General features: G+C 49.9%; 1 protein-coding gene across 1 annotated transcript in view; it reads left to right on the top strand.

Annotated features, from left to right (window-relative positions):
- LOC138748853 (pleckstrin homology domain-containing family G member 3-like) overlaps window positions 1-25,132 on the top strand; it is a 106,056-nt gene that overhangs the window by 10,227 nt on the left and 70,697 nt on the right. Inside the window, exon 2 of the mRNA XM_069909675.1 lies at window positions 18,038-18,112. Coding sequence (XP_069765776.1) covers window positions 18,064-18,112 — 49 coding nt within the window. The 5' untranslated portion in view covers window positions 18,038-18,063. The remainder of the gene's footprint in view (window positions 1-18,037; window positions 18,113-25,132) is intronic.

The following is a 25,132-nucleotide window of genomic DNA, read 5'->3' as shown; positions in this document are numbered from 1 at the left end:
TGCTGGGTTCGGTCGAAGGCTATGACGTTGAATGCATGTGACTTGCCAGTGGGAGATTCAAACTTGAACCGGTGGCAATGAGGTTGCGCAGATTATACATCGCACAGGACTCCGGCGCTGTGCTCCAGGATGCCGGCTTCCTTGTGTAAAAGGTTGCACTGGCCCGGCATTTCTTGATTCAGTGTGAACGACTCGAGCTGCCCTTAAAGACACGGGTCGTTCACATTCCGAGTAAGTGTGAAAAAAGGCCTAAAGCTTCGCGGATAAAGGTCCAGGGTGAAAGATTAAAACTCTTTGGAGGAAACCGGCCATCCCGCCTCCCCCATCCCCGGAATATTCCAACTCTCAGGATGCTTTATAATGATTATTGTTTTGAACTGAACAGTTTTTGTATGTCTGCAAGTTGTGGCTTCTCCACAGAAGAAGTTTGGAGGCCAGCTCGAAAAGTTTGTTGGCTGCAGACAAGGGGCTGAGTTGGCTCCCGGCATGCTGTTAAAGTTCCCTGGAATGATTATTTTTGTTGTTGCGAGAACTCTTGTCTGATTTAGTCCTGGTGAGCTGGGATGACATCACCTCCCATGCATCTTGTTGCTGCTTCTCCAAGGGGATTTACAGCCACAATTGTTCCTTATTTTCTTTTTTTTTAATTAATGGAATGCTGCAGTGGGTTGGTTGGCAGCCAAATGCAATGGCGGGGTCAGCCATCCTTTCGGATGCATTTCTAACCCAACCCCTCAGTGCCACTGCAGGAATTTGGGCTCTCAGTGCCCAGATCAAAGACTGTTCCTCGGTGGACTGGAATTTCTGGGAGCATTGGATACACCAAAAGCTGTGGGATCAGACAATATTCCCAACTGCAGGCTGCTCTGGCCAACCAGTTTCAATCCAGCTTCTAATTGGCGACTTGGAAGATTGCCCAGGTACATCCTGTCCACACACACACAAAAAAAAACATGCAGCCTGGCCAATTGCAGCCCATTCTATTCTCCATTGTCAGCAGATTGATGGAAGGTTCGTCCAGGTCAGGTCACTCGCCGGAGTGCTACTGGTGACTAAACCGGCTCTTCTCCACCCCCCCCCCCCCCACCACCCTCCCCAACCAGAGGAGGGTGGCTGGACGCCCTGCAGGATGAAAAACATGTCAAAGGGTGGACGAACCCTCTCGTGGGGTCAATGGCAGTCCAGTCAACTGGTGGCGTGAAGCGTGGAATGGGAATCCCTTGCATCGAAGCTTCGACTGGACATTCACTGCTACAGAACTTCTCCACCCGCCCCAGCCATCTTGGACCTCACCATCTGGGAGGGGATGTCGAGAGGTCGGGTTTGGAATTGTGCAACCCCCTTCTCACCTAAAATCCATTCACGCACACACATGCTGTTCCTTTCTGAGGAGTGAGGTACCCACGCAGTCCCTGTCAAGGATCGACCTGTACAGCCACTCTAGGACGTACGTATCAAACCCCACAAACTGAAGAGAACCACCTCCATCTAGGATGGATAACCAGAAGAAGAAGGAAAGTTCATGGTGCCACCTACTCACTGGTAACTTGCTCATTGATACCCAGCCTGAGATTTACCAGGACCATCCCTGTCCACAGCCGAAGGCCTGAATTCCAAGGTGAGAGCAACTGCCCTAGAGGTCATGTCACCGGTTGACAGAACATGGCACTGAGGAGGCCGGGTGAACCTGACGTTCAAGGGGATGAGTTGGAACAGCCCACTGGTTGGAGCCGTTCTTCACACCAAGGCGGACGGGTGTGGTTGTTGAAGATCAATTATCCCTAGTCCAGATCTCACTGCATGAGTCACTCAAGTCAGGGCCCTGGGCCCTGTCCCTCTTCACCCCTCCTCAAGGACAGAAGTAGGACACTTGCTCCAGTCACAATTGCTCGACAGACAACCTGGATAACGTTCAGAATCAGAATTTATTGTCATTAACAAGTCACAAAATTTGTTGTTTTGTGGCAGTACAAATATTTATATAAACCACCTTATAAAAACGATGCACGAGAAGTCAAAGTGAGGGAGTGTCTTTGATTTGTTGATCGTTCAGGAATCTGGTGGTGGAGGGGAAGAAGCCGTCCTTGTGCCGCTGAGTGCTCGTCTTCGGGCTCCTGCACCTCCTTCCCAATGGCAGCAGCAGAGTGAAGAGGACATGGCTGGGGGTGGGGGTGTCTTTGAGGATAGAGGCTGCTTTCTTCAGACACCGCCTCTTGTAGATGTCCTCGATGGAGTGAAGTCTGGTGACTGTGATGTTGCAGGGTGAGGTAATCAACCCTCTGGAGTTTTTCTCTTGTCCTGAGAGTTGGTGCCTCCGTCCCAGACTCTGATGCAACCAGCCAGAATGCTCTCCACGGTACTACACCTGTAGAGGTATTCCAGAGCCTTCCGAGACGTACCGAATCTCCTCAAACTCCTTACAAAGTATCACCGCTGGCAGTTTTCTTTGCGATTGCATCGACATGGAGGCTCCAGGACAGATCCAGATAAGTGCTGATGACCGACAAGTAACACACAAGTGTCAGGCGGGGACCATCTCCAACAAAAGAGAGTCCGGCACTGACCCATGACATTCCAAGGCATTGCTACTGGTAAGCACAGTTCCAATAACTCTCACGAGGCATGGTACCAATCAAGACAAAGCAGCCTACTATTCATTCCCTGTACTGTCGTACACTTGATACTGTCCATGAAGTGTACTGCAGTAATTTGTCCAGGCTACTCCATCGTCACCTTCCAAACGCATGACCTGTACCTATAAGGACAGCAACATGAGGCAACACCACAATGGTTTTGATGGTGCTCATACCTTGTGGAAGGGCTCAGGCCCAAAATGTTGGTGATATATTTTTACCTCCTATGGACGATGCGAGTCCTGCTGGGTTCCTCCGGCCTTTTTGTGGGTTTACTACAAAACTAGCAACTAGTACACTTTCGTGTTTCACTCCCAACTGGGCTCCGATACCCGGCCCATTGACCCTGGGGCGCCTTTAACCCGAAGGACTGCCGTGATGGAAGAAGAGGGCTCTTCCTGCCTTCTCAAGGGCAGGTGATGGATTATAAATGCTGACTTTGCCATCAATGCCCACATTCTGGAAAAATGCGCGCTGGCATCTGAGATGCTTTGTGAACTTGAATTTAGACCTACACCCATTTTGGCCCACAAGTCCATGCCGCCCAATTTACACCCACGGGTACGTTTCGAACAGTGGGAGGATACTGGAGCCCACGCAGACTCGGGGAGAACGTACAAACTCCTTACAGGCAGTGCGGGATTCGAACCCCGATCGCTGGCGCTGTAATAGTGTTGCGCTAACCGCTACGTCAACCGTGCCGCCCTCTAATCTTCCAGTCTTGCATGCCGGATGGCATGGGAGAGGAGCAGTGCCATTGTGAGGTTGGTGAGGATGGGTTGAGATTAGCCATGGCAGCAAAAGAGAACCCAAGCCATGCACCCTCTCTCTGAGGGTGGTTTCGGTAACAACATTGATTGAACTGATGGGGCAGTGGGTGCGTGATTCCACCAGAAGGGTTTAAATCGAGAGGTGAAAATGGAGTCTGGAATCCAACGTCAGTCTCGGTAACTGTGGACATGAGAGGATTGGATTGTCATAAAGTTCCCACCTGGATCGCAAGTGTCCTTTGGGGAATCAAACCTGCCTCCCTCATGGGCCTGGCCATGACCCTTGACTTTCTGAATTTTTTTTGCATAAAATGTTGTTTTTTAAATTTAGACACGCAGCACGATGACGGGCCATTTCGGCCCACTGGTCCGTGCTGCCCAATTAACCTACAACACCTGGTACGTTATGAATAGTGGGAGGAAACCGGACACCCTAAGGAAAACCCACGCAGACACAGGGAGAATGCACCAACTTTTTTAGGCACTGCGGGATTCAAACCCCAGTCCTGATCGCCGGTGTTGTAAAGGCGTCGCGCCAACTGTGCCGCCCTATGAGTTAACTCTTCACGCCCAAGCATGTCCCTTCGGTCTGGGGGAAGGAATGAATGTCAACCCTTCCTTCATCCTCTGAATATTTTTTTTCAACCGAGTGCTCAATATTTCTGAAAAGTGGTAAAGAAAAACCTTGGGATAAGATCAGAAACTACAAGAAATGTCTGTGGAGATTTGTTTCTCTGTTGGAGACTGGTGGTTGGAACAGGTTTGAAGGAGGGAGAGCAGAAGATTAGTGCCATTGAGGTGGGCTTTATTAGGGCCTCATTCTCCAGGCAGTTTGCTCACAGGTTTGACCTGTCAATCAGGCCCTCCACCCGGCCTGCAGTAAATGGGGCTGTCCAGAACCACCTTTGGTCAGAATCTTTTTCCGGGAAAGGATGTTGCGTACCAGAGGACATGTGATTCAGGTGGGGGGCAAAGTTTAAGGAAATGTGTGGGGGGCAATTTTTTTTTCAGGGGGGTTCATGGAATGGGCTTCTAGAAGTAGCAATGGAAGCAGATACAAATGTAGTGTTTAAGAGGTGTCAGGATAAATTCATGACTATGGAGGGATACGTAATATTTGCAGGCAGAAATGTTTTAGTGTAAATTGGGCACAGACGTGGGCCAACAGGCCTGTACCTGTCCTATGTTCCTGCTCTTTGGAGTTGACCAAACTTAGCCTGCTGTGAGCCATTGGGAAGGTCTTGGAAGGTGCCAGTCTGCGCTCTGAAGGTGCCAGTCTGCGCTCTGAAGGTGCCAGTCTGCGCTCTGAAGGTGCCAGTCTGCGCTCTGAAGGTGCCAGTCTGCGCTCTGAAGGTGCCAGTCTGCGCTCTGAAGGTGCCAGTCTGCGCTCTGAAGGTGCCAGTCTGCGCTCTGAAGGTGCCAGTCTGCGCTCTGAAGGTGCCAGTCTGCGCTCTGAAGGTGCCAGTCTGCGCTCTGAAGGTGCCAGTCTGCGCTCTGAAGGTGCCAGTCTGCGCTCTGAAGGTGCCAGTCTGCGCTCTGAAGGTGCCAGTCTGCGCTCTGAAGGTGCCAGTCTGCGCTCTGAAGGTGCCAGTCTGCGCTCTGAAGGTGCCAGTCTGCGCTCTGAAGGTGCCAGTCTGCGCTCTGAAGGTGCCAGTCTGCGCTCTGAAGGTGCCAGTCTGCGCTCTGAAGGTGCCAGTCTGCGCTCTGAAGGTGCCAGTCTGCGCTCTGAAGGTGCCAGTCTGCGCTCTGAAGGTGCCAGTCTGCGCTCTGAAGGTGCCAGTCTGCGCTCTGAAGGTGCCAGTCTGCGCTCTGAAGGTGCCAGTCTGCGCTCTGAAGGTGCCAGTCTGCGCTCTGAAGGTGCCAGTCTGCGCTCTGAAGGTGCCAGTCTGCGCTCTGAAGGTGCCAGTCTGCGCTCTGAAGGTGCCAGTCTGCGCTCTGAAGGTGCCAGTCTGCGCTCTGAAGGTGCCAGTCTGCGCTCTGGGACCTCTGGTTCAATCCTGACCTCTGCCGCTGTCCGTGTGGAGTTTGCACATTCTTCCTGTTTCTCCAGTTTCCTCCCACGTTGCAAAGATGGGTTAGTTGGCTGCTCTAAGTTGCCCTGAATGTGTTGATTAGTGGTAGACTCGGTGGGGGGGGGGGGGGGGAATGGCATTAGTGCAGATGATTCGCATGGACTAGATGGGCTGAAGGGCCAGTTTCTCTGCTGTAGGATTGTGCGAGACCTGTCTGCATTCGGTCCCAACAGACACCTGAGGACCACCTCGACCAAATACCACCACACTGTTATATAAACACAAGTTATAGCTAGCCTGTGTTGAGCTTTTAAACTCCCAATGCTCTCTTGACAAGGTTCTGATGGTCTGGTGCAGGGCCCCTCAGCCCTGGCTCTTGTCGGGTGGTTGAGGGACTTTGCCGTGGCTGGAGGGGCAGATCATTCAATTGACTTCCTGGAGAAATGTCCTGCAGTCGCCATGCACAAATTTTAATTTTTAACTGGACATACAGCTCTGTAACAGGCCAATTCGGTCCCATGAGTCCACCCCGTCAAATTTCTGAAGGGTGGGAGGAAATGGCAGGCCTCCAGAGAAAATGCACGCAGACACAGGGAGAACGTACAAACTACTTTGCAGACAGCGCGGGATTTGAACCCAGGTCTCTGAAGGCGTTGCGCTAACCGCTACACCAACTGTGCTGGAGAATCCAAGCCGGCCACACAGCCTCTATAGGAAGAAGAGGCTAACCAATGTTTCGGGGCCCGAGCCCTTCGAATTGGTTGCTCTTTGCTCCCTTTAGCCATTGGGTGACCGGTTGAGTTTTTCCAGCACCTTAAGTATGTAATAGTTGAATTTTGGTCTCAAATTTTGGGGTTGACATTTACATGGGTCATACTTTTGAGGGGTTAAAATTCACACAAGAATCCAAAAGTGATAATCGGGTTTTGGGGACCCAATTTGTTGGGTCGAATTTGGAGTCAAGTACTACCTTTGATTGCGTCATTCAAGCTGTTGTGAGCACGGGGGTGGGGAGTGGGGTGGGGGTGGTGGCGGGCGACCGGGACGAGAGTCCGCAGGTAGGGCCTCGGGAGCTCGGGGGGGGGGGGGGTGTGTTGATTTTCACAAAGGAAGGGTTGACTATTTCATGGGATTGACTATTACACGAGTACAGGGAGTCCCCAGGTTACGAATGGGTTCCGTTCCTACGCCTGTCTTTAAGTTGATTTTGGAGATGTCGGAACGGGTACATACGGTTCTTATTTAGCATTAGTTCATCAAACAAAAGTCTTAGTTTTAAAAAAATTTAAAGAAACAGTTTAGATCAAAAAAAATCATGGTTAGAAGTTAACACTACCTCTTGTTCCTTCGACATCTTGCATACTGGAAGGGGTATTCGTGAGGTAACATTATGTGCATGCGCGAATTGGGGGCACAATTTGCTTGTAAGTAGGAGTTGTATGAGTTGTCCATAAGTAGAGTCCCTGTATATATGGTATATGTATTATGCTGGAGGATGGGGTAACTTTAAAGGCCAAAGTGCCCCCATGACGAAACGGGTTTCGGTGTTTCTCCCAACCTCTTGCGGTTGATTTTCTCCGAGTTTCTGCTCTCAGTTTATTGAGCGTCAGTTGTGTTCTGATCTCTGCTGTCTGAAGCCCTGACTGAGACTTCTGCTTGGAATGGAGTTGAGTGTCTTCCACTGCAGCTTCTCCATTTGATCTCTGGCACGTCCTTCCGGCCACTTAATCTCCACCTTTTATCCCCTACAAATCAACATGGCTCCAATCCAAGGGTCTTTCATCTCACGTATATCATTCTTCACATTTATTTTCAGTCGGATCAGATTTAGGATCCTCTGCATTTATTTTAGATCCAGTGATTAAGAGGAGGTCGTTCAGCCCCTTAATCCTGTTTTGTGAGGGTAGGAGGCTGTTAAGCTCATCGATCCTGTTACATTGGGACAGGAGGAAGCCATTTAGTCACTTGACACTGTTACACTGGGTCAGGGCGAGGCCCATTTCCCTGGGGCAGGAGGCCATTTAGCACTTTCTGCCCTGTTTCACAGGGGCAGGAGCAGTGGGGTTCTGAGCCCTGTGACCCCCCCCCCCCCCCCTGGTTCACCCAACTGCTTCCCCCATTCACGCTCCAGCGATGAGCTTTTTGTGATAGCCGAGCAGCAAGGCTGTGGGATTTCTCCTGGCCGATTACTTTGTTTAATATCCAACGTTCTGGTTCTTGCCATGTCTGTGGGGCATTGAGTCCGATGCAGCTTGAGGGCGAGATGGATGGAGACCAGTACTAGCAAAACACTCCTGGCTGCTAATCTCATTCGGAGGGGTTGGCAAGGTGGGGGAGGGGTTAGCAGGGTAGGGGCTTAGTGCAGGGAGGGGGGGGTGGTTAATGGAGGTGGGGGGGTGGTTTAGGGTATAGACCAAATGCAGGCATATGGAACCGGCTCAGAATACCAACTTGGGGAGTTGGGCCAAATGGCCTGCTCTATGCTGTTGACCTTGACTGTCAGTGGGACACAAACCACCACACACTATGATCCTTTGTCCATTTGACTCGTGCACATTTTAAGAGGTCATAAATTCCTCTTTTGGCATAGGAGGAGGAGGACATTCAGCCCATCAAATCAATGCCAGCTTTGTGCCTCCTAAATGTCCCATTTCCCTGGAACCCATTCTTTCTCCCACTTATCAAAGATGGCCAAGAGTTGTCTTCCAGCACATCTTTGGTAAGTGGGAGAAATCTAGTCTCCTCCTCTTCTCCACCCCCCCCCCCGAGTCTCCTCCTCATCTTGCCCCCAGTCTCCTCTTCTTTCTCCCACCCTGGAAGTAACTCACTCAATCACATGGAGAGCAAGCAAACTCCATGCTCGTCGTAGCACTGGAGGTTAGGATCGAACCTGGATCTCAGGACCCGTGAGATAGCTGGCCCCTGAACCCCTCACTGTAACGGTCTTGAGTTGACGTAAACTCCCTCCTTTGAACTGGAGCAGCCACTGTCAGCTGGGAGAAGTTAGAGGGACAGAATTGCGGCCCAATTTCCATCCAATTAACCTACAACCTCCCGTATGTTTTGAAGGGGGGGTGGGAGTAAACCGGAGCCAGTGGAGAAAACCCATGCAGACATGGGGAGAACGTACTGTTATGGAGTCCAGAGGACCCGAAAAACCAGCAACAATAGATATGCACCACAACACAGGGTTACATAAACAAAAGTAGTTTTTAATTATAATTGAACAAGAAAGCACATTTGAACTTTAACTTATTATTTAACCTACTTAATCCCTCCCCCCACTCTATACTAAGCGCAGGTGTGTGTAATGTGTATGTAAGATTAGAAAAGTTCTTTGGATCACAGTCCAATCTCACTGGTTGCAGGCAATTCTTGTTCTGTGCACAGAAGTTAGCATTAACAAAGTTCACCAGTCTTTGGTGTTTAACAGGCAAATGGTTACCACTCAGGTGGGTTCTTGCTGGTTTTCAGAGAGAGATTCCTTTTCCAGGACATCCGCAACAGATTCCTTCTTGATCAGTTCTCCAGATGATCCTCTTTCTTTCAGGCCACCTTTCACACCGTCAGTCTTCTCCGTTGACCAGGCAGCCTTCCAAAAGTTTGCCAGCTTGTCCTTCAGGAACTGTTTTCTGTCTCTCCTCTCTGAGAGTAAAACTCTCCTCCTCTGCCTGCAAAGATGACATGCTCTCAAAAAGCATTCTGCAAAAGTCCTGCAAATATTCTGTGTGTGCAAGCTGCTCTAATAATTCCTCCCAAACCACCTCTAAGTACTCTGCCACAGTACAAGCTCCTTACAGACAGTGTGAGATTCGAACCTGCGCCACTGGCCCTTTAATAGCTGCAGCATATAAAGCGACCTTGGAAACACCCAAAAAACAGGGGTCGTTGTCTTATTGGCCAGATACAAAAAAAAGTGACCTGAAAATTCTACTCAAAATGTCACTTGATAGCTCGGCATATCGCCCCCACCCCCAATTCCAGCTCGGCGGTCTCGCCCCACCCCACAGCTCGACGGTCTCCCCACCCCCCTACAGCTCGGCGGTCTCCCCCCCCTCCCACAGCTTGGCAGTCTCGCCCCCCCCTCCCACAGCTTGGCGGTCTCGCCCCCCCTCCCACAGCTCGGCGGTCTCAGCCCCCCCTCCCACAGCTCGGCGGTCTCGCCCCCCCCCCACAGCTCGGCGGTCTCGCCCCCCCCTACAGCTCGGCGGTCTCGCCCCCCCTACAGCTCGGCGGTCTCGCCCCCCCTACAGCTCGGCGGTCTCACCCCCCCCTACAGCTCGGCCATCTCACCCCCCCGAGCTCGGCCGTCTCGCCCCCCCCCCCCCCCAAGGTTGGCCTATGCTCGTATTAACATAAACATAACATAACAATTACAGCACGGAAACAGGCCATTAGGCCCTTCTAGTCCGCACCGAACCAAACACCCCTTTCTAATCCCACCTCCCTGCACAATGCCCATAACCCTCCATCTTCTTCTCATCCATATACCTGTCCAACCTTTTCTTAAATAATACAATTGACTCCGCCGCCACTATTTCTCCCGGAAGATCATTCCACACAGCTACCACTCTCTGAGTAAAGAAGTTCCCCCTCATGTTACCTCTAAACCTCTGCCCCTTAATTCTTAACTCATGTCCTCTTGTTTTAAACTTTCCTCCTCTTAACGGAAATAGTCTATCCACATCCACTCTGTCTATCCCTTTCATAATCTTAAATACTTCTATCAAATCCCCTCTCAACCTTCTACGCTCCAAAGAATAAAGACCCAATCTGTCCAATCTCTCCCCATACTCCAGATGCTTAAACCCAGGTAACATTCTGGTCAACCTTCTCTGCACTCTCTCCACTCTGTTTATATCCTTCCTATAAGGCGACCAGAACTGCACACAGAACTCCAAATTAGGCCGCACCAACGTCTTATACAATCTCACCATCACCTCCCAACTCCTATATTCCATGCAATGATTGATAAAGGCCAGCATACTAAAAGCCTTCTTCACCACCCTATTCACGTGAGTTTCTACCTTCAGGGAACGATGTACCGTCACTCCTAAATCTTTCTGCTCTTCTGTATTCCTCAATGCTCTCCCATTTACCACGTATGTCCTGTTCGGATTCTTCTTACCAAAATGAAGCACCTCACACTTATCAGCATTAAATTCCATCTGCCATTTTTCAGCCCACTTTTCTAAGCAGCCCAAATCCCTCTGCAATCCTTGAAAACCTTCTTCATTATCCACTATTCCACCTATCTTAGTATCGTCTGCATATTTACTCATCCAATTCCCCACCCCATCATCTAGATCATTAATGTATATAACGAACAACAATGGGCCCAATACAGATTGGGGGTTGTGTTGATATTGAGGACTCTTCTTATCTGAAGGTCATCTATTGCGAAATATATGGCGCTAACCGTGCAGCTCAATGGTTCTAGATGAGTGGGCAAAAGGTTCTAACTGTTGCGGGTCAACGCAGCACATAATTTGGATGGGAGAAATTGCTCAGAGGTTGAAGATTCGTAATTTTAATTTTAAAACTCTTTTGGCATACAGCACAGTAACAGGGCAATTCAGCCCACGAGTCTACACCCCATTAACCTATTCCCCCGCATCCTGGTATGTTTTGAACACTGGGAGGAAACCGGAGCCTCTGGAGCACAGGCACGGGGAGAACGCACAAATTCCATACAGACGGTGTGGGATTCAAACCCCGGACTGGTCCCCATTGCTGGAGCTGACTCCTATTTCAACTTAGATACTTGCAGATTTTCCTAAGTATCTTCTGGGCAACGTCAAGTTTGGATGTTCAGGGGAGGAATTCATGATCAGTTTTGTCTTCTGATCTTCCCCCATTTTTTTTAATTTATTTTTTTATTTTTCACACCATAAATCACATTAGCCATGATACACACTTTTTCCTTTTCACACATATACAGTGACATTTTCTCCCCCCCCCTCCTCCCAACCCACCCCCCCCTCCCATCCATTTAAGGTATACAATCTAGGATACATTAAACCAGTCAGTGATCTTCCCCATCTTGATGGGGCACAGATTAACGGTTCTACCAGACGCCATCTGTCCGGGCATATCTCCCCTGGCCTGGGGTGAACATCGGCTTAATAGCTTGAGTCCTGTATAATTACCCCCGATGGGCCCATGGTGGAGGTAAACTGGTCTGAGCCAATCAGCTGCCACGTTTTAGACCCTTGCTAACTTTCTTCATTGGAGCCAATCAGTGTAGAGATCACGTTGGTGTGAACGGGCCAGGCTTCTGATTGGCCTGGGTCTGAGCGAACAGGTGGGGAGTGGAAGATGGAGGCTGAAGAAGGGGCCATGGTGAACAGAGGAATAGGGAGAAAAGGAATGTGGGAATGGAGAGGGTGGGACAGTCATCCCTCTAGACTCGGGAAGGGGGGCTGGTGGTGCTTTTTTGGGTGTGGATGGTGTATAGACTGATCCCAGTCACAGTGCAAATTATCTCCACCTCCCCTCCCACACACAACCCATCTCCAAACCGCCCCCCGCTCTCAGCGAGGGGGAAAAGTGTGACCTGGTCAGACTGTATCTGGAGTTCGCATCCGAGTCTCGACCCAAAACGTTGAACGTTCCTCCTCCCCGGATGCTGTTCGACTGAAGTTCCTCCTGTCGACTCTCTGTACCTGCTGCCCTTCCCTTCCTTGCTGTGCAGGTGACTCCAGTTTTGTAGCTTGAGAAGGACACCAAGAGCTGACCTTGCTAATGTCACCTGCCTCCTGTGAATGGGTCAGGACTTCCTGGTGCTGTGGGCAGTGTTGGGGCCTGTTGTGTACCTCTCAGGTCCCTCTGACCCTGCCCAGGTTCCAGTGGTGAACACCCCTCTCCTGCTTTGAGAGGAGTGCTGAGATGAGCTTGCCCTTGCTGTGGACCACTCAGTGTGAACCCGCGTTGTGAGTGACTGCAGCAGCTCGCACCACTGCCACGGCGCCAGAGACCTGGGTTTGATCCCAACCTTTGGCGCTGTCTGTGTGGAGTTCGCATGCTCCGGGTGCTCCAGTTTCCTCCCACCACCTAAGGACATGCAGGTCGGGAGGTGGGGGAATTAATTAGCTCCAGCATTACCCCTAGTGTGCCGGTGAGTGGGAAAGCGATGGAGGAATTTTTAGAAACTGGTTGGTGGTCAGCATGGATGTTGGGCCGAATGGCCTCTGTTGTATTTCTCCAAGATGCTCTGCTGGGAAGGGGAAGAATTCTGAGTTTAGCCAGTTGAGTCAGAAAACTGCATAGAATCTAATGGGGGAGAGAGTTAACTAATCTCAGAATGTGCTGCCTTATAAGGGAAGGGTTTCAGAATCTCTCAAAGAGCCCTAAAAAAATAGCACATTTTTTCATTTTTTAAATAAAATTGGGCCCTGGGGGAGATCTGGTATTTTTCCTTCTCTCCAACTCTGCAACACCCCCCGCCACCCCCAAGACTAATCACGCCCTGGAACCTAGCCCACCACTGACATCTGAGCCTTCAGCCACTGAGCCCTGGGTCCAGGAATCCACTCCCGAAACCTCGCTGCCTCACATCTTCAATCGGTTCTGATATTTGCTGACATGTGAGAATAGTCTGTGAAGGGGTAGAACCTCTTGGGTACACACAGAGTACGCTCCAGAGTGTAATTCTTTTTCTCACTCCCATCCCTCTCTCTCTTACCACCTTTTTCCCCTCTCTCCCCCCTCTATCGTAGACAATCTGCATCTCCCTCTCCCTCATTCTCTCCCTCACCTCCCCCCCCCCCCCCAATAATTTTAGACTCTGAAATGTCTCCCCAGGCCCTGCCTAACTATCCTGTGTCAGTTTCACTGAACCGTTAAAGACATTGTTCTGAATTGGTTGTTCCGTGAAGAAATTCACTGCAACAGTTTGTGGAACATGGATATCATTTAATGGTGTTTGGGAGGGGTGTGGGGGGGGTGGTGGAATGGAGTCACCAGTAAAACATGGAAAGAAAGAAGATTTTTCACAAAGTTAAACCCCAATTCTACTCACTGCTGGAGCCATGTAACTTTGAGAGGAAATCGTATTCTCCCTGTAACTGCGCTGTACAAGTGGCGGACCTGTCTGATGGCAGCGTGTGTGCGTTGTAGCTGGCGATGTCATTAGGCAGGCACCTGGCGAGACCTTGAGGCATTTTAAATCAACGTGCCTCAGCACTACTGGGAGACCTGCTCCTCTCCACCCAAGTTTAACCTAGACAGCTGCTTTTCCATATAATTGCCATCAACAATATGGCATCGAGTTTCCCTGCATCTCTCCCCCCTCTCTCACTCTGTGTGGACACAGAGTCGTGGAGCCACATAGTTCAGAAAGAGGCCATTTGGCTCACCTCACACATGCTGCCCATAGGGCCTACCTGATGGAGCACGTCCCATTTGTATACGTTTGGCCCATGCTCTTCTACTTTTCCTATCCATGTAGCTATTCAAATGCACCCATTTCCTCTGGCAGTTCGTTCCGCATACCCACCGCCAGCTTTGGGGGGCAGAATTGCTCCTCTGGTCCTTTTTAACTCTTTCTTCCTCTTGAGAACATAAGAAATAAGAGCAGGAATCGACCCCGTCCTGCCGCGCCTGCTCCACCGTCTGACATTAGGCTCATCTCCACCCACCTGCCTTTTCCCCATATCCCTTACTCTCTAAAAATCTTGTCTTGAATATATTTACTGAGGTCACCTCCACTGCTTCAAGGTGCCTCAAATTCCACAGCTTCACCACCTTTTGGGTAAAGCAGTTCCTCCTCATCTCTACCAACCTGAATCTCGAGGCTATGTTCCCTCGTTCTGGTCTGCCCCACCAATGGAAACAACTTGCCTACCTCTATCTTCCATAATTTTACATGCATCTATAAAGTCCCCTCTCATTCTTCTAAATTCCAGTCCAAGATGACTGTAGGCCAACCCCTTCATCTCTGGAATCAACCTGGTGAACCTCCTCTGCACCATTTACAAAGCCTGTATGTACATCCTTCCCTCACATCGTAAACCAATGCCCTCCCATGTTTAGATTTCCAACCTTGGGAAAAAGACTGTGACCAATCAAGATTTTGTCCTGCAGTGGGATATTACACAAAATTTGTTTTTGTTTGTCGTAAGACGGGCACATTTCTCCATCAGCAGAAATTGCCTGAAGTGTCTCTTACAAGCAAAGAGAAACAAAAGAGAGTCCCCTTGGAGTAATTGAGTGTTTGCAGATTTGCCTCCATCTCTTCCAAGTCATCAACAGCCTGTGCTCCAGTCCTGTTGACATTATTTTGGGCAAGTCCTTGAGGGGCCTCTTGATTTATTGCAGGCATGTCAGCAAGGAAGTGGGTTGGAGAATTGAAATGGGTGGCCACTGGGAGATCCCTGCTATTGAGCCGGGCACAGCTGAAGGGATCTCCGATGCAGAGGAGACCACAACGGAAGCACCGGATGCAGTAGATGACCCCTGCAGATTCACAGTCCCTGCAGAAGGAGGAGAGGGGAATATGCGTCTAGTGGTGGGATTGTGTAATAAGTGGCAGAAATGGTGGAGGATGGTGAGGTGGTAGTTAAGGACAAGGGAGATCCTGTCCCTGTTGTGCGTGGGGGTGGAGGGGGCGAGGGTAGATGTGTGGGTCATGGAGGATATGCGGGTGAGGGCCAAGTTGATGGTAGAGGGAAAGCTGCGTTGTTTGAAGGAGGAGGACATCTCTGAAGATCTGGCATGGAAGTCCTCAACCTGGGTGCCGATGTTATGGAAATGGAGGAATAGAGAGAATGGTTCCTTCCAGGGGACAGGGTGGGAAGAGGTGTAGTCGAGGAAGCTGTGGGAGTTGGTGGGTTTGTAGAAGATGTCAGTCGAGAGTTTGTTTCCTGAGATGGAGGGAGAGAGATCGAGGAGAGTGTTGCTAGAGATGGATTTGAAGTCGGGGTGGAAGTTGGCAGCAAAGTGGAAGTCAACGAGCTCACCACGGGTACATGAGGCAGCACCAAAGTGGTCATTGATGTGGCGGAGGAAGAGTTGAGGGGCCTTGCCCGTGTTGGCTTGCAGCACGGATTGCTCCATGTAGCCAACAAGACAGCAGGCAGAGCTGGGGCCCACGCGGGTACCCGTGGATACCCCTCTAACCTGGAGAAAATGCAGTGAGTCAAAGGAGAAATTATTGAGGGTGAGGACGTTCAATAAATAAAAGGTCCACTCTGCTCAAGAATGCAGCCTTGTGGGCTTTATTTATTGATACAGATCAGTCAAACTTTATTTAAAGTTTCAGCTCCTCCTTTGAGTTTCTCCTGCTCCAGTCTTTCCTTATGAGGTTCAAAGCCCGGTTTTGATCAATGACGCTTGTGGTGCTCGTTTGAAGGCACGCACTAAATAGAAGGTGGTGCTTATGAATGATAGGATCCGCGCAAACTGATCCAGATTCAATCCCAGCCTTGGGTGCTGCCTGTGGGGAGTTTATATGGTCTCCCTGTGACTCTGGGTGGTTGGGGGGGGGGGGGGGGGAAGGTTTCTGGCTTCCTCCCAAATCCCAAAGAGATGATTGGCTGCTGTAATTGCCCCGGTGTAAGTAATGGTAAAGATTTTTTTAAAAAGAGGTGAATAATGGGACGTGAGAGAATGGTACTGAGGGCATTGCACTTGCGGGGGTTGTCATGAACCCAATGGGCCAAATGGCCAGTGTTGCAGTGGGACAGGAAAATGGAGTGGGGAGTGAGTTCTGTTTCCAACCTCTTTCCGGTTGAGGTGCATGTGTAGCAACCACAGCTATTCTTTAGGAAAGGCCCAGGGTCTTGCCTCTCCTTTCCAATGGGGAATTCAGGAGAACCCATGGACAAGGTGGGTGGGGAGGGGGGTGGGGTGGGGGAAGAGAATTTGGATTTCGCTCCCATCAAGGAGGAGAAGCTAGGATCAGGACAGGAAGGAGAAAGGAGCAGGAGGAGCTAGGGTGACGGAAAGGACGGCTGAGAGGGAGGTGTGGGAAAGTATCACCAGCACAGTGTGGGAGGGCTGAGTGGCCTGCTTCTGAGCTGGGGGAAAGAACAGCACCGGGACATGTTCCCTTTTCCCTCGCCCAGCCACTGCTCCCTGTGAAGGCCCGGTGCTGCTTGTAAACCTGTCATAAATGAATCAGGTGGGAACACGAGGTGATTATTGGGAGTTACCTGACCCCCACATTCATCAAGTCAGGGGAACTCCGTGACAAATTTTATTCATGATTTGCAAAGCCTCCAGAGAAAGGAGCTTGGTACAATGTTTGCACTTTGTCTAGACAAACGTCTGTAAGGCTGGTGGTATGTGTTTGTTGGATTCTATGTTTCCTTATGACATTGAAGGAGGCCGTTTAGCCCATCGAATCTATGTGGGCTCACAGATCAGCCCCACTCCCTCACTCATCTTCCGTGTCATCTCCTCCCCAGACCGCTTGTCTGTGCAGCATACTGCCAACAACCCATGCCTCTTCAGGAAATGGGAGGAGGCCCACCCGGGTCATAGGGAGAGCATGCAAACTCCACACAGGCAGCACCAAAAGTGGTATTGAGCCTTGCTCTGTGCTACTGAGGCAGTGGCACCACCCCTACACCACCTCGGTTGCCTGTTGTAATGATGCACTGGGTTTTGGAACTGGAACGAAACCGTCCCAGAGACCCCGGCTGTGACCTTGAGCAGACAAGCAGGTCCTTCAGGAAATGGTCTCGGGGTCACCTGATTACTGCAGGCTTGCATGAGAGCCAACGTCAGTGATTATCAGCTCCACACGCAAGGCGGCAGCAGTGGATCCGAAATCTCAGTATTTCCGTTGCTAGAGAACAAATGTCGCCTTTGCCAACGTTGGCAGCCAATCCACACAACAGCAAGGTCCCAGATACTGGCGTAATGGCAGCTGAACCACGGACAGCAAGATCGCCAATATCATTCAGTTCATGCACTGCAATCCCACGTACCGCACGCAGTGGCCACTGAACTTCGATCAGAAAGATCCCATGTGTGCACATCATCCAACCTGTGCTCAGCAAGATCCCAAATTCCACATGTAACAGTAGCCAATCGGTGCACAGGTCCAACATGCTACACCTAATGGCAGCCGACCTGTGCACAGGAAGATCCCACACTCAATGGCAGCTGGAGAATGCACAGCAAGATTCCACAGCACCTAAAACATCATTCACCCTCTGCACAGCAAAATCCCACACTCCCCATAATGTCATCCTGTCTGAACAGCAAGATCCCATGCTGTCCATAGTGACATCCAATCTTTGAAGCAAGATCCTATAACCCACACCAGCAGCCAATCCATGCATAGCAAGATCCCGCAAGCTTAAGTCACATCTGCAACCGATCTGCACCGACAAAGTTCAATGGGGAGGTTTTGTTTTAGTGATAAAATATCCTAGGGACACTGAAGAAGGCCCCACCCTCCCATTCCCCCAGTCTTCAGATTGTGGCCTCGGAGTTCTTTGCATTTCGGCCGTGTATTTTCTGAAAGGCGCCACATTACTCTTTGGGACTGGTGATCAAGGAGGACATAGGAGCGAGCAGGGCAAACCTCGTGGCCAGCCTTGTTCACTGAGCTCACCCCTCCCGATTGCCCCTCTACTGCACAGGTACTGATGGTTTTGTTCTCTTGCCTCAGGTGCCCTCCTCGGTGACGAGCTCAACATGCCTGAAGGAGCACAGACCTCCAGTGGAGACCACGCGAGTAACCGAGGTCAGTTCTGAGACCGGGGCCGCGGTGGCTCCCATGGTGGAGTGCCGTCGGCCGAGGGAGTGTGGCAGGGTGAGGAGGGAGGGGGAGAGGGCGCTCTGTGGTGTTGGAGGGGCAATAGAGAGGAAGCTCTGCCTCGTGGGAGGGAGGAGGGAGCTCTGCCCTGTTTGAGGGGCAGGGAAGAGGGAGCTCCACCAATGATTCATTGCCCTCCGTTAGACGATCTTGCTGGCTGGAGGCTGCATTAAAGGTGCGTACACTTGGAAATGAAAGTGAGAATAAAAGGAGTTGAAATGCTCTGTTTTATTTATATTGGAACTGGACAGTGTTGTGATAAGAGCCCACTGGATACATAGTTATATTGTTATTAATCATTTTGTGATTAACTGCAGTTGATGAGAAGTAGCTGGTAATATCTTGGCAAACACGTTCCACGTGGCTCGCTGTTATGTCACAGCGATCGCAGCCTACTTCCCTTGGGTTTCTGTGTGGCTTTAATTGGAAACAGAATTCGCTTTGCTTTGGAAATGCCAAAATGCAGATCAGAGGTTGGATGGATGCTTCTTTCTTTCTTTGCCCAATATCCTGGTTTAACCAGGTGTGGGAAACCACTGGCTGCTATCGACTGGACTTGCTTCCTGAGAACGATCCCATCCATAGCCGCTTGCAGGCTCCCCCCGCCCCCCCTGTTTGATAGTGTTCCGGTCTTTAGCTATTAAAAGCCTGATTGTCGGACCACTCAGCCTTTTGGGAGCGATTGATGGTTCTTCAGCAGGGAAGGGTGATATTATGGGAAAAGAATTTATCGACGTGAGCGCGCCAGGAAATTTGTTGCTTTGCGGTAGCATCACAGGCGCAAATATTGCTTTTAAATCACATTTTTAAAAAAATTAGTGTAAAAGAGGAGAAAGTGAAGCGATGTGTGTGGTTCATAGTTCATTCAGAAATCTGATGGTAGCAGGGAAGAAGCTGTTTTTGTACTCATCTGTCCCTCCTTCCTGATGGTGACAGTGAGAAGAGGGCGCGGCCTGGGTGGTAGTGGGAGACCTTGAGGGTAGAGGCTGCTTTCTTAAGGCACCGCCTCCTGTTGATGTCCTCGATGGAGTGCCCGATATGTTCCTGGCCGAGTTCACAACTCCCTGTATCCTTTTCCTCTCCTGTGCTTTGGCACCAGAATGCTTTCCGCCTGCAGATATTTGCAAGTCTTTACCACATACCAAATCCCCTCTCAAAGGACAGCCGCTGGCGGGCCTTCATGATTGCATCGACATGGAGGCTCCAGGACAGACCTTCAGAGATGTGGACACCCAGAAATTAGAGGTTCTAAATGGCAGCTGGAAGGCCCCAAGTACTAATAAAAATGGATCCTAGATGTGTTAACATAGAAAACAGAAGATAGGAGCAGGAGTAGGTCATTTGGCCCTTCGAGCCTGCTCCATCATTCAATGAGATTATGGCTGATCTTAAAGTTCAGTACCCTGTCCACGCTTTCTCTCCGTAACCCCTAATTCCCTTATACTGAAGAAATAGATCTAATTCCCTCTTAAATATATTCAATGAACCTGCCTCTACTGCCCTCTGTGGCAATGAATTCCACAGATTCACCACCCTTTGGGTAAAGAAATTCCTCCTCATCTCGGTCCTAAATGGTTAGCCTATTATCCTGGAACCATGGCCCCAGGTCCTGGACTCCCCCACCATTGGAAACATCCTTCTGCATCCATTCTGTCCAGTCCTGCCAGAATTTTATATGTCTCTATGAGATCCCCTCTCAATCTTCTAAACTCCAGCGAGTACAATCCCAATTTGCGCAATCTCTCCTCATAAGTCATTCCTGCCATTCCAGGTATCAGCCTGGTGAATCGCCTCTGCACTCCCTCCAATGCAAGAACATCCTTCCTCCGATAAGGCGACCAAAACTGCACACAATACTCCAGGTGGGGTCTCACCAAGGCCCTGTACAGCTGCAGTAAGGTATCCTTGTTCCTATACTCAGACCCTCTTGATATGAAGGCCAACATACCATTTTCCTTTTTAACCACCTGCTGTACCTGCATGCTCGCCTTCAGTGACTGGTGCACAAGAACCCCTAGGTCTCTCTGCACTTCCCCATCTCCCAATCTATTGCCATTCAAATAGTAGTCTGCCCTCTGGTTTGTATTACCAAAGTGGAGAACCTCACATTTATCCACATTGTAGTGCATTTGCCATGTATCTGCCCAGTCCCCCAATTTATCCAAATCACAATGGAGCTTCCTGACCCCCTCTTCAGTGCACACAACCCCTCCTAGCTTAGTGTCGTCTGCAAATTTGGAGATATTACATCCAATCCCCTCATCTAGATCATTAATGTAAATTGTGAACAGCTGGGGTCCCAGTACAGATCCCTGTGGCACCCCACTGGTCACCGCCTGCCACTCAGAAAATGAGCCGTTTATCCCAACTCTCTGTCTTCTATCTGCCAGCCAGTTCTCAATCCACATCAGTACCTTGCCCCCAATCCCATGAGCCTTGATTTTGCATGCCAGTCGTTTATGTGGGACCTTATCGAAGGCCTTTTGGAAATCCAGGTACACGACATCCACTGGCTCTCCCCCATCTATTTTACAATTAATGTGCATGTGAGGTCATTGCACAGCGTTTTAGAACTTCACCATTCCCACACCAATCAATCCAGTCCCTCCATTCCTCAATGTTCCCAAAAATATAGAGAGCCTTTCTTGCATTTCTGTACCATCTTTCACATCTTTACTCTAGTTCTCTCCTCTGGTTCTCTTCCCCCTCCCCCCCCCCCCCCACCCCCCACATTCCAAAGATGTGCGGGGTTAGTAGGTTAATGGGCCACATGGGGTGTAATTGGATGGCACGGGCTTGGGGGTAGAAGGGCCCGTAATTATGAAAAGAAAATTCCAAGGACGCCAAAAGCCACAAGGAACTTTGAACGAATCTGACATCTTAAATAGAAATAGAATCAACGATCATCAGTCCTAGTTGTTGGGCTATGGAAATAAAGGCCACCCAACCCTCTCACCCTCCATCTGACTCATGCTTGGTGTCTTTGGAGAATTTTGTTTTACTTGAGGGATTCTTGCCATAGATAAGGTGGACAAGCCAGCACCTTTTTTACTCCCAGGGCAGGAGTAGAAAGCACCGGAGGACGTCTGTACAAATCGAGGGGAGGAAAGTTTAGGGGAGACGTCAGGGGTAAGTATTTTTTTATACAGAGAGTTGTTGGGGCCTGGAATGCCTTGCCAGGGGGGGTGGTGGTGGAAGCTGGAACATTAGGGAGCATTAAGAGACTCTTGGACAGGCACACGGATGGAAGAAAAATAGAGGGTTATGCGGTAGGGAGGGTTTAGTTTTTTTTGGTAGGGATTTATAGTATGGCACAACATTGAGGGTTGAAGGGCCTGTACTGGGCTGTAGAGTTCTATGATATGGGCATCATTTGCAAGTGGCATTTATTGTCCCCTTGGTTGTGTGTCCCTCTACAGGGGACAGGTTAAAGCTTGCAGTGGTTTTCACCAACATTGATGTGGCAAAGGTTCAGAAGTTTTTGAGTAGGTGGTTGTGGATCCCAGCCGAAGAGAAGGATGTTTATTGAATTGTGGTTTTCACTTTTCATCAGAATTCTGATACTAGAGGTGGTTGTTTTACGCAGGAGGTTCTGAACAGAGCGTGGGTCATTGTGCCTTCTCTACATCAGAGGGACAGGGCACCGACTGGGAGGTTGCCTCGCTGAGCACATTTGCCCTGTCTGCCTCAATGACAGGATCTCCCAGTGGCCGACCATTTCACTTCCGCGCCCCACTCCCATGCTCGCGTGTCTGTCCAAGACCACCCGTAAATTGAAGGAGCTACACTTGATTTTCCACTTGGGCCCTCTCCAACCAGGTGGCATCAACGTCGACCTCCGGTTTCTGCTAGCCCACTCCCCATTCTCTCTCCCTTCCCCATCCCTCTGTCTCCTTTCCTCCAGCTCTCCACCCCCTTCCCTCTCCATTCACGGAGCCACCCCCCTCCCCCCCCCCCCCCCCCATTTGCTGGTGTGCCCTCCCTGTCTTATCCATCTATCACCTCCTGCCTGTGGGACCGTGGTCCTCCTCACCCCCCCCACCCCACTGCTGTCACTAGTGGGGTGCGGACCGCCATGGGTAACACCATCAGAGAGGATGACATGAAAATGACTGTCTTTAACATTTTTGTGCAGTGTTTCAGTAGAAATTTATTATTTTTATAAAAATATCCCCGTAGTTAGTTATAACAACAAAAACATTTTCCGTAAACCCAGCTGACATGTATCCATATACCTACCAGGCTAAAACGCGATTCTCATTTATGTTTTGAACCTTCTAATGGCAACGAGGCTTCGAATCACGAGGTTTCATCTGCACCCACCATCAGCAAGCGCTGTTGTTTTTGTTGCTGCTGGTGTTTTTATAGTCGCTGCTTTTGCCAAATTTTCTGGTGTTTTAGCTACAATATTGTGGTATTAGTGTTTGTGATTTAGTGATGTAGTACAAAAAACATTTCTAAAGATTTTGTATGGGAGGAGGTCCAGGGTGGTGGGGGGGGGGGGGGTGCGTGTGACACCACATGTTACCACACCGGATGACACCAACCCTACCACTGCCATCCACCATTTTGTTCTGGCGCCTGCCTGCATTTTGCTCATACCTTGATGGAGGGCTCAAGCCCGAAACGTTAGTTATGTATTGTTCATTTTCTTGGCTACATGAAGGACACTGTTTGACCTACTGAGTCTCACCAGTGTGTTTTTACTTCAACCACAGTACCTGCAGACTTTCTTGTTTTGCATTTTATTTTAGTACTGCTTATAGAGTTCTGTAGCACAGAAACAGGCCCGTCAGCCCAATTTCTCCATCTGACCCAGTATAATTTGGCTGCCTTCAGCCCAGATCCCTCCATGCCCATGTGCACGTTACAATGGTCCTTGCGTGTATCCATTCCACTAGCAGCTCCTTCCGCGCACCCACCACCCTCTGCCTGAAGAGGTTGCCCCTCGGGATCTTCGCAGGCTTAGTCCATCCCTCTAGGTTTGGACTCCCCGACTCTGTGGAACTATTTTCCTTGTCCATGCCGCTCATGATGGGATTAAGAAGTCCCAGCCTCTCCTCATAACCCGCATTAACTTCACTTTTCAGGACATTTCAACAAGGGAAGTGGATAATTCTCACGGGAAGCCCAAATTTCACGGGAAGGTCACAGGGACTAGGCAGAATAATAGCTTGGCAGGGACCAGATGGGCCAAAGGGCCTAGTTGTGTGTTGTAGTGTTCTGTGGTTCTATGGAAACACTCAGCAGGTCAGGTGGCATCAGTGGAAGAGGGGCAGTTAGAAGCCGTTGGTCCAAACCAAAGAACACTACATCACAGTACAGGCCCTTTGGCCCATCAGTGTTGTGCTGACTTGTATATTCTTTTAAAGAAAATTCTTATCCCATCCTACCCTGTAACCCACTTTTTCTTCTATCCCTGAACCTAAGAGTTTCTTAAATGCCCTTAATATTTCAGCCTCCACCACCACAATGGCCAGGCATTCCAAGCACGCACAAAAAAAAAATCTTACTCCTGATGTCTCCCCTGAACTTCTCTCCCTTAACCTTGTACATGTGTCCTCTGGTGTTTGCTGATCCCACCCTTGGAAACAGGTGCCGGCCGTCCACCCTATCTATGCCTCTCATAATCTTGTAGACCTCTGTCAAGTCTCCTCTCATCCTTCTACGCTCCAAAGAGAAAAGTCCCAGTTCTGCTAACCTGACCTCAGAAGATTTTTTCCGATCCAGGCAAGATCCTGGTAAATCTCCTCTGCCCCCTCTCCGTAGCTTCCACATCTTTCCTATAACGATGTAACTAAACACGACACTCTAAGTGTGGTCTTTCCAGAGATTCGTAGAGTTGCATGCCCTCTCCACTCCTAAACTCATTCCCCCTATTAATGAAACCCAGCACCCCGTCGGCCTTCTTAACTATCCTATCAACCTGTGCGGCGACCTTGAGGGATGTAGACTCCAAGGTCCCTTTGTTCATCCACACTCTTAAGTAACCAATCATTAACCCTGTACTCAGCCTTCTGGTTTGTCCTTCAAAATGCATCACCTCACACTTATCTGGATTGAACTCCATCTGCCATTTTTCTGCCCCACTCTGCATCCTGTCTCTATCCTTTTGTGACCTTGGACAACCTTCAGCTCCACCCACAACTTCTCCAACCTTCGTGTCATCAAAAGAGGAGGGGAATCTGTAAAGTTGCTGAAACAAAGCGGGGATATCTCTGATGGGATAAGATGAATTTGGTCATTGAGTAGATAACCCCTGCTTCCAGCTTATCCCCAAGTTTAACCTGGCTTACCGTGGTTGAAGTAAAACACACACAATGCTGGAGAAACAGTGTCCTTTGTATAGCAAACCATTTTGGGCTTGATCCTTTTATCAAGTTAGGCATGTGAATAAGATGGTGGCGGGGGGGTGGGTGGGTGGGGTGGGGGTGAGGAGGGCAAGTCTTACAGGCAGGAGATAATAGGTGGATGAGGGAGGGCACACCAGCATACGGGGAGAGGGAAGGGGTGGAGAGGAGAGATGGTGGAAAGGAGACAGAGGGACTGGGGAAGATATGGAGAAAACGGAGCGAACTAGGAGAAACCAATGTTAAATGCTTATTTGGTGGGGCCCAGTCCTGTTGAAGGGGTAAGTAAGAGGAGGCTCTGTTTTCTGCAAGACCACTCCCAGTTTTCCCACTTTCCTCCAGCTCTCTGCCCCCTTCCTTCTCTGTTCGCAGAGCCATTTCCCCCCCCTCCCCCTGTTTACTGGTGGGCCCTCCCCTCCCTTATCCACCTATTACCTCCTGCCCGTGCTCCTTCCCTTGCCCCAACCTCACCATTTTATTCAGGTGCACAGCCACATTTTGTTCATTCCTTAATGAAGGGTTAAAGCCCGAAATATTGGTTATGTATCTTTGCTATATAAAGTACACTGTTTGAGTTGCTGAGTTTCCCCAGCGATGT

The sequence above is a fragment of the Narcine bancroftii genome, chromosome 13 (assembly GCF_036971445.1).
Source record: "Narcine bancroftii isolate sNarBan1 chromosome 13, sNarBan1.hap1, whole genome shotgun sequence".
NCBI lineage: Eukaryota > Metazoa > Chordata > Chondrichthyes > Torpediniformes > Narcinidae > Narcine > Narcine bancroftii.
Note: the sequence above shows the minus strand (reverse complement) of the source record. Positions and strands in the feature narration are given on the sequence as shown.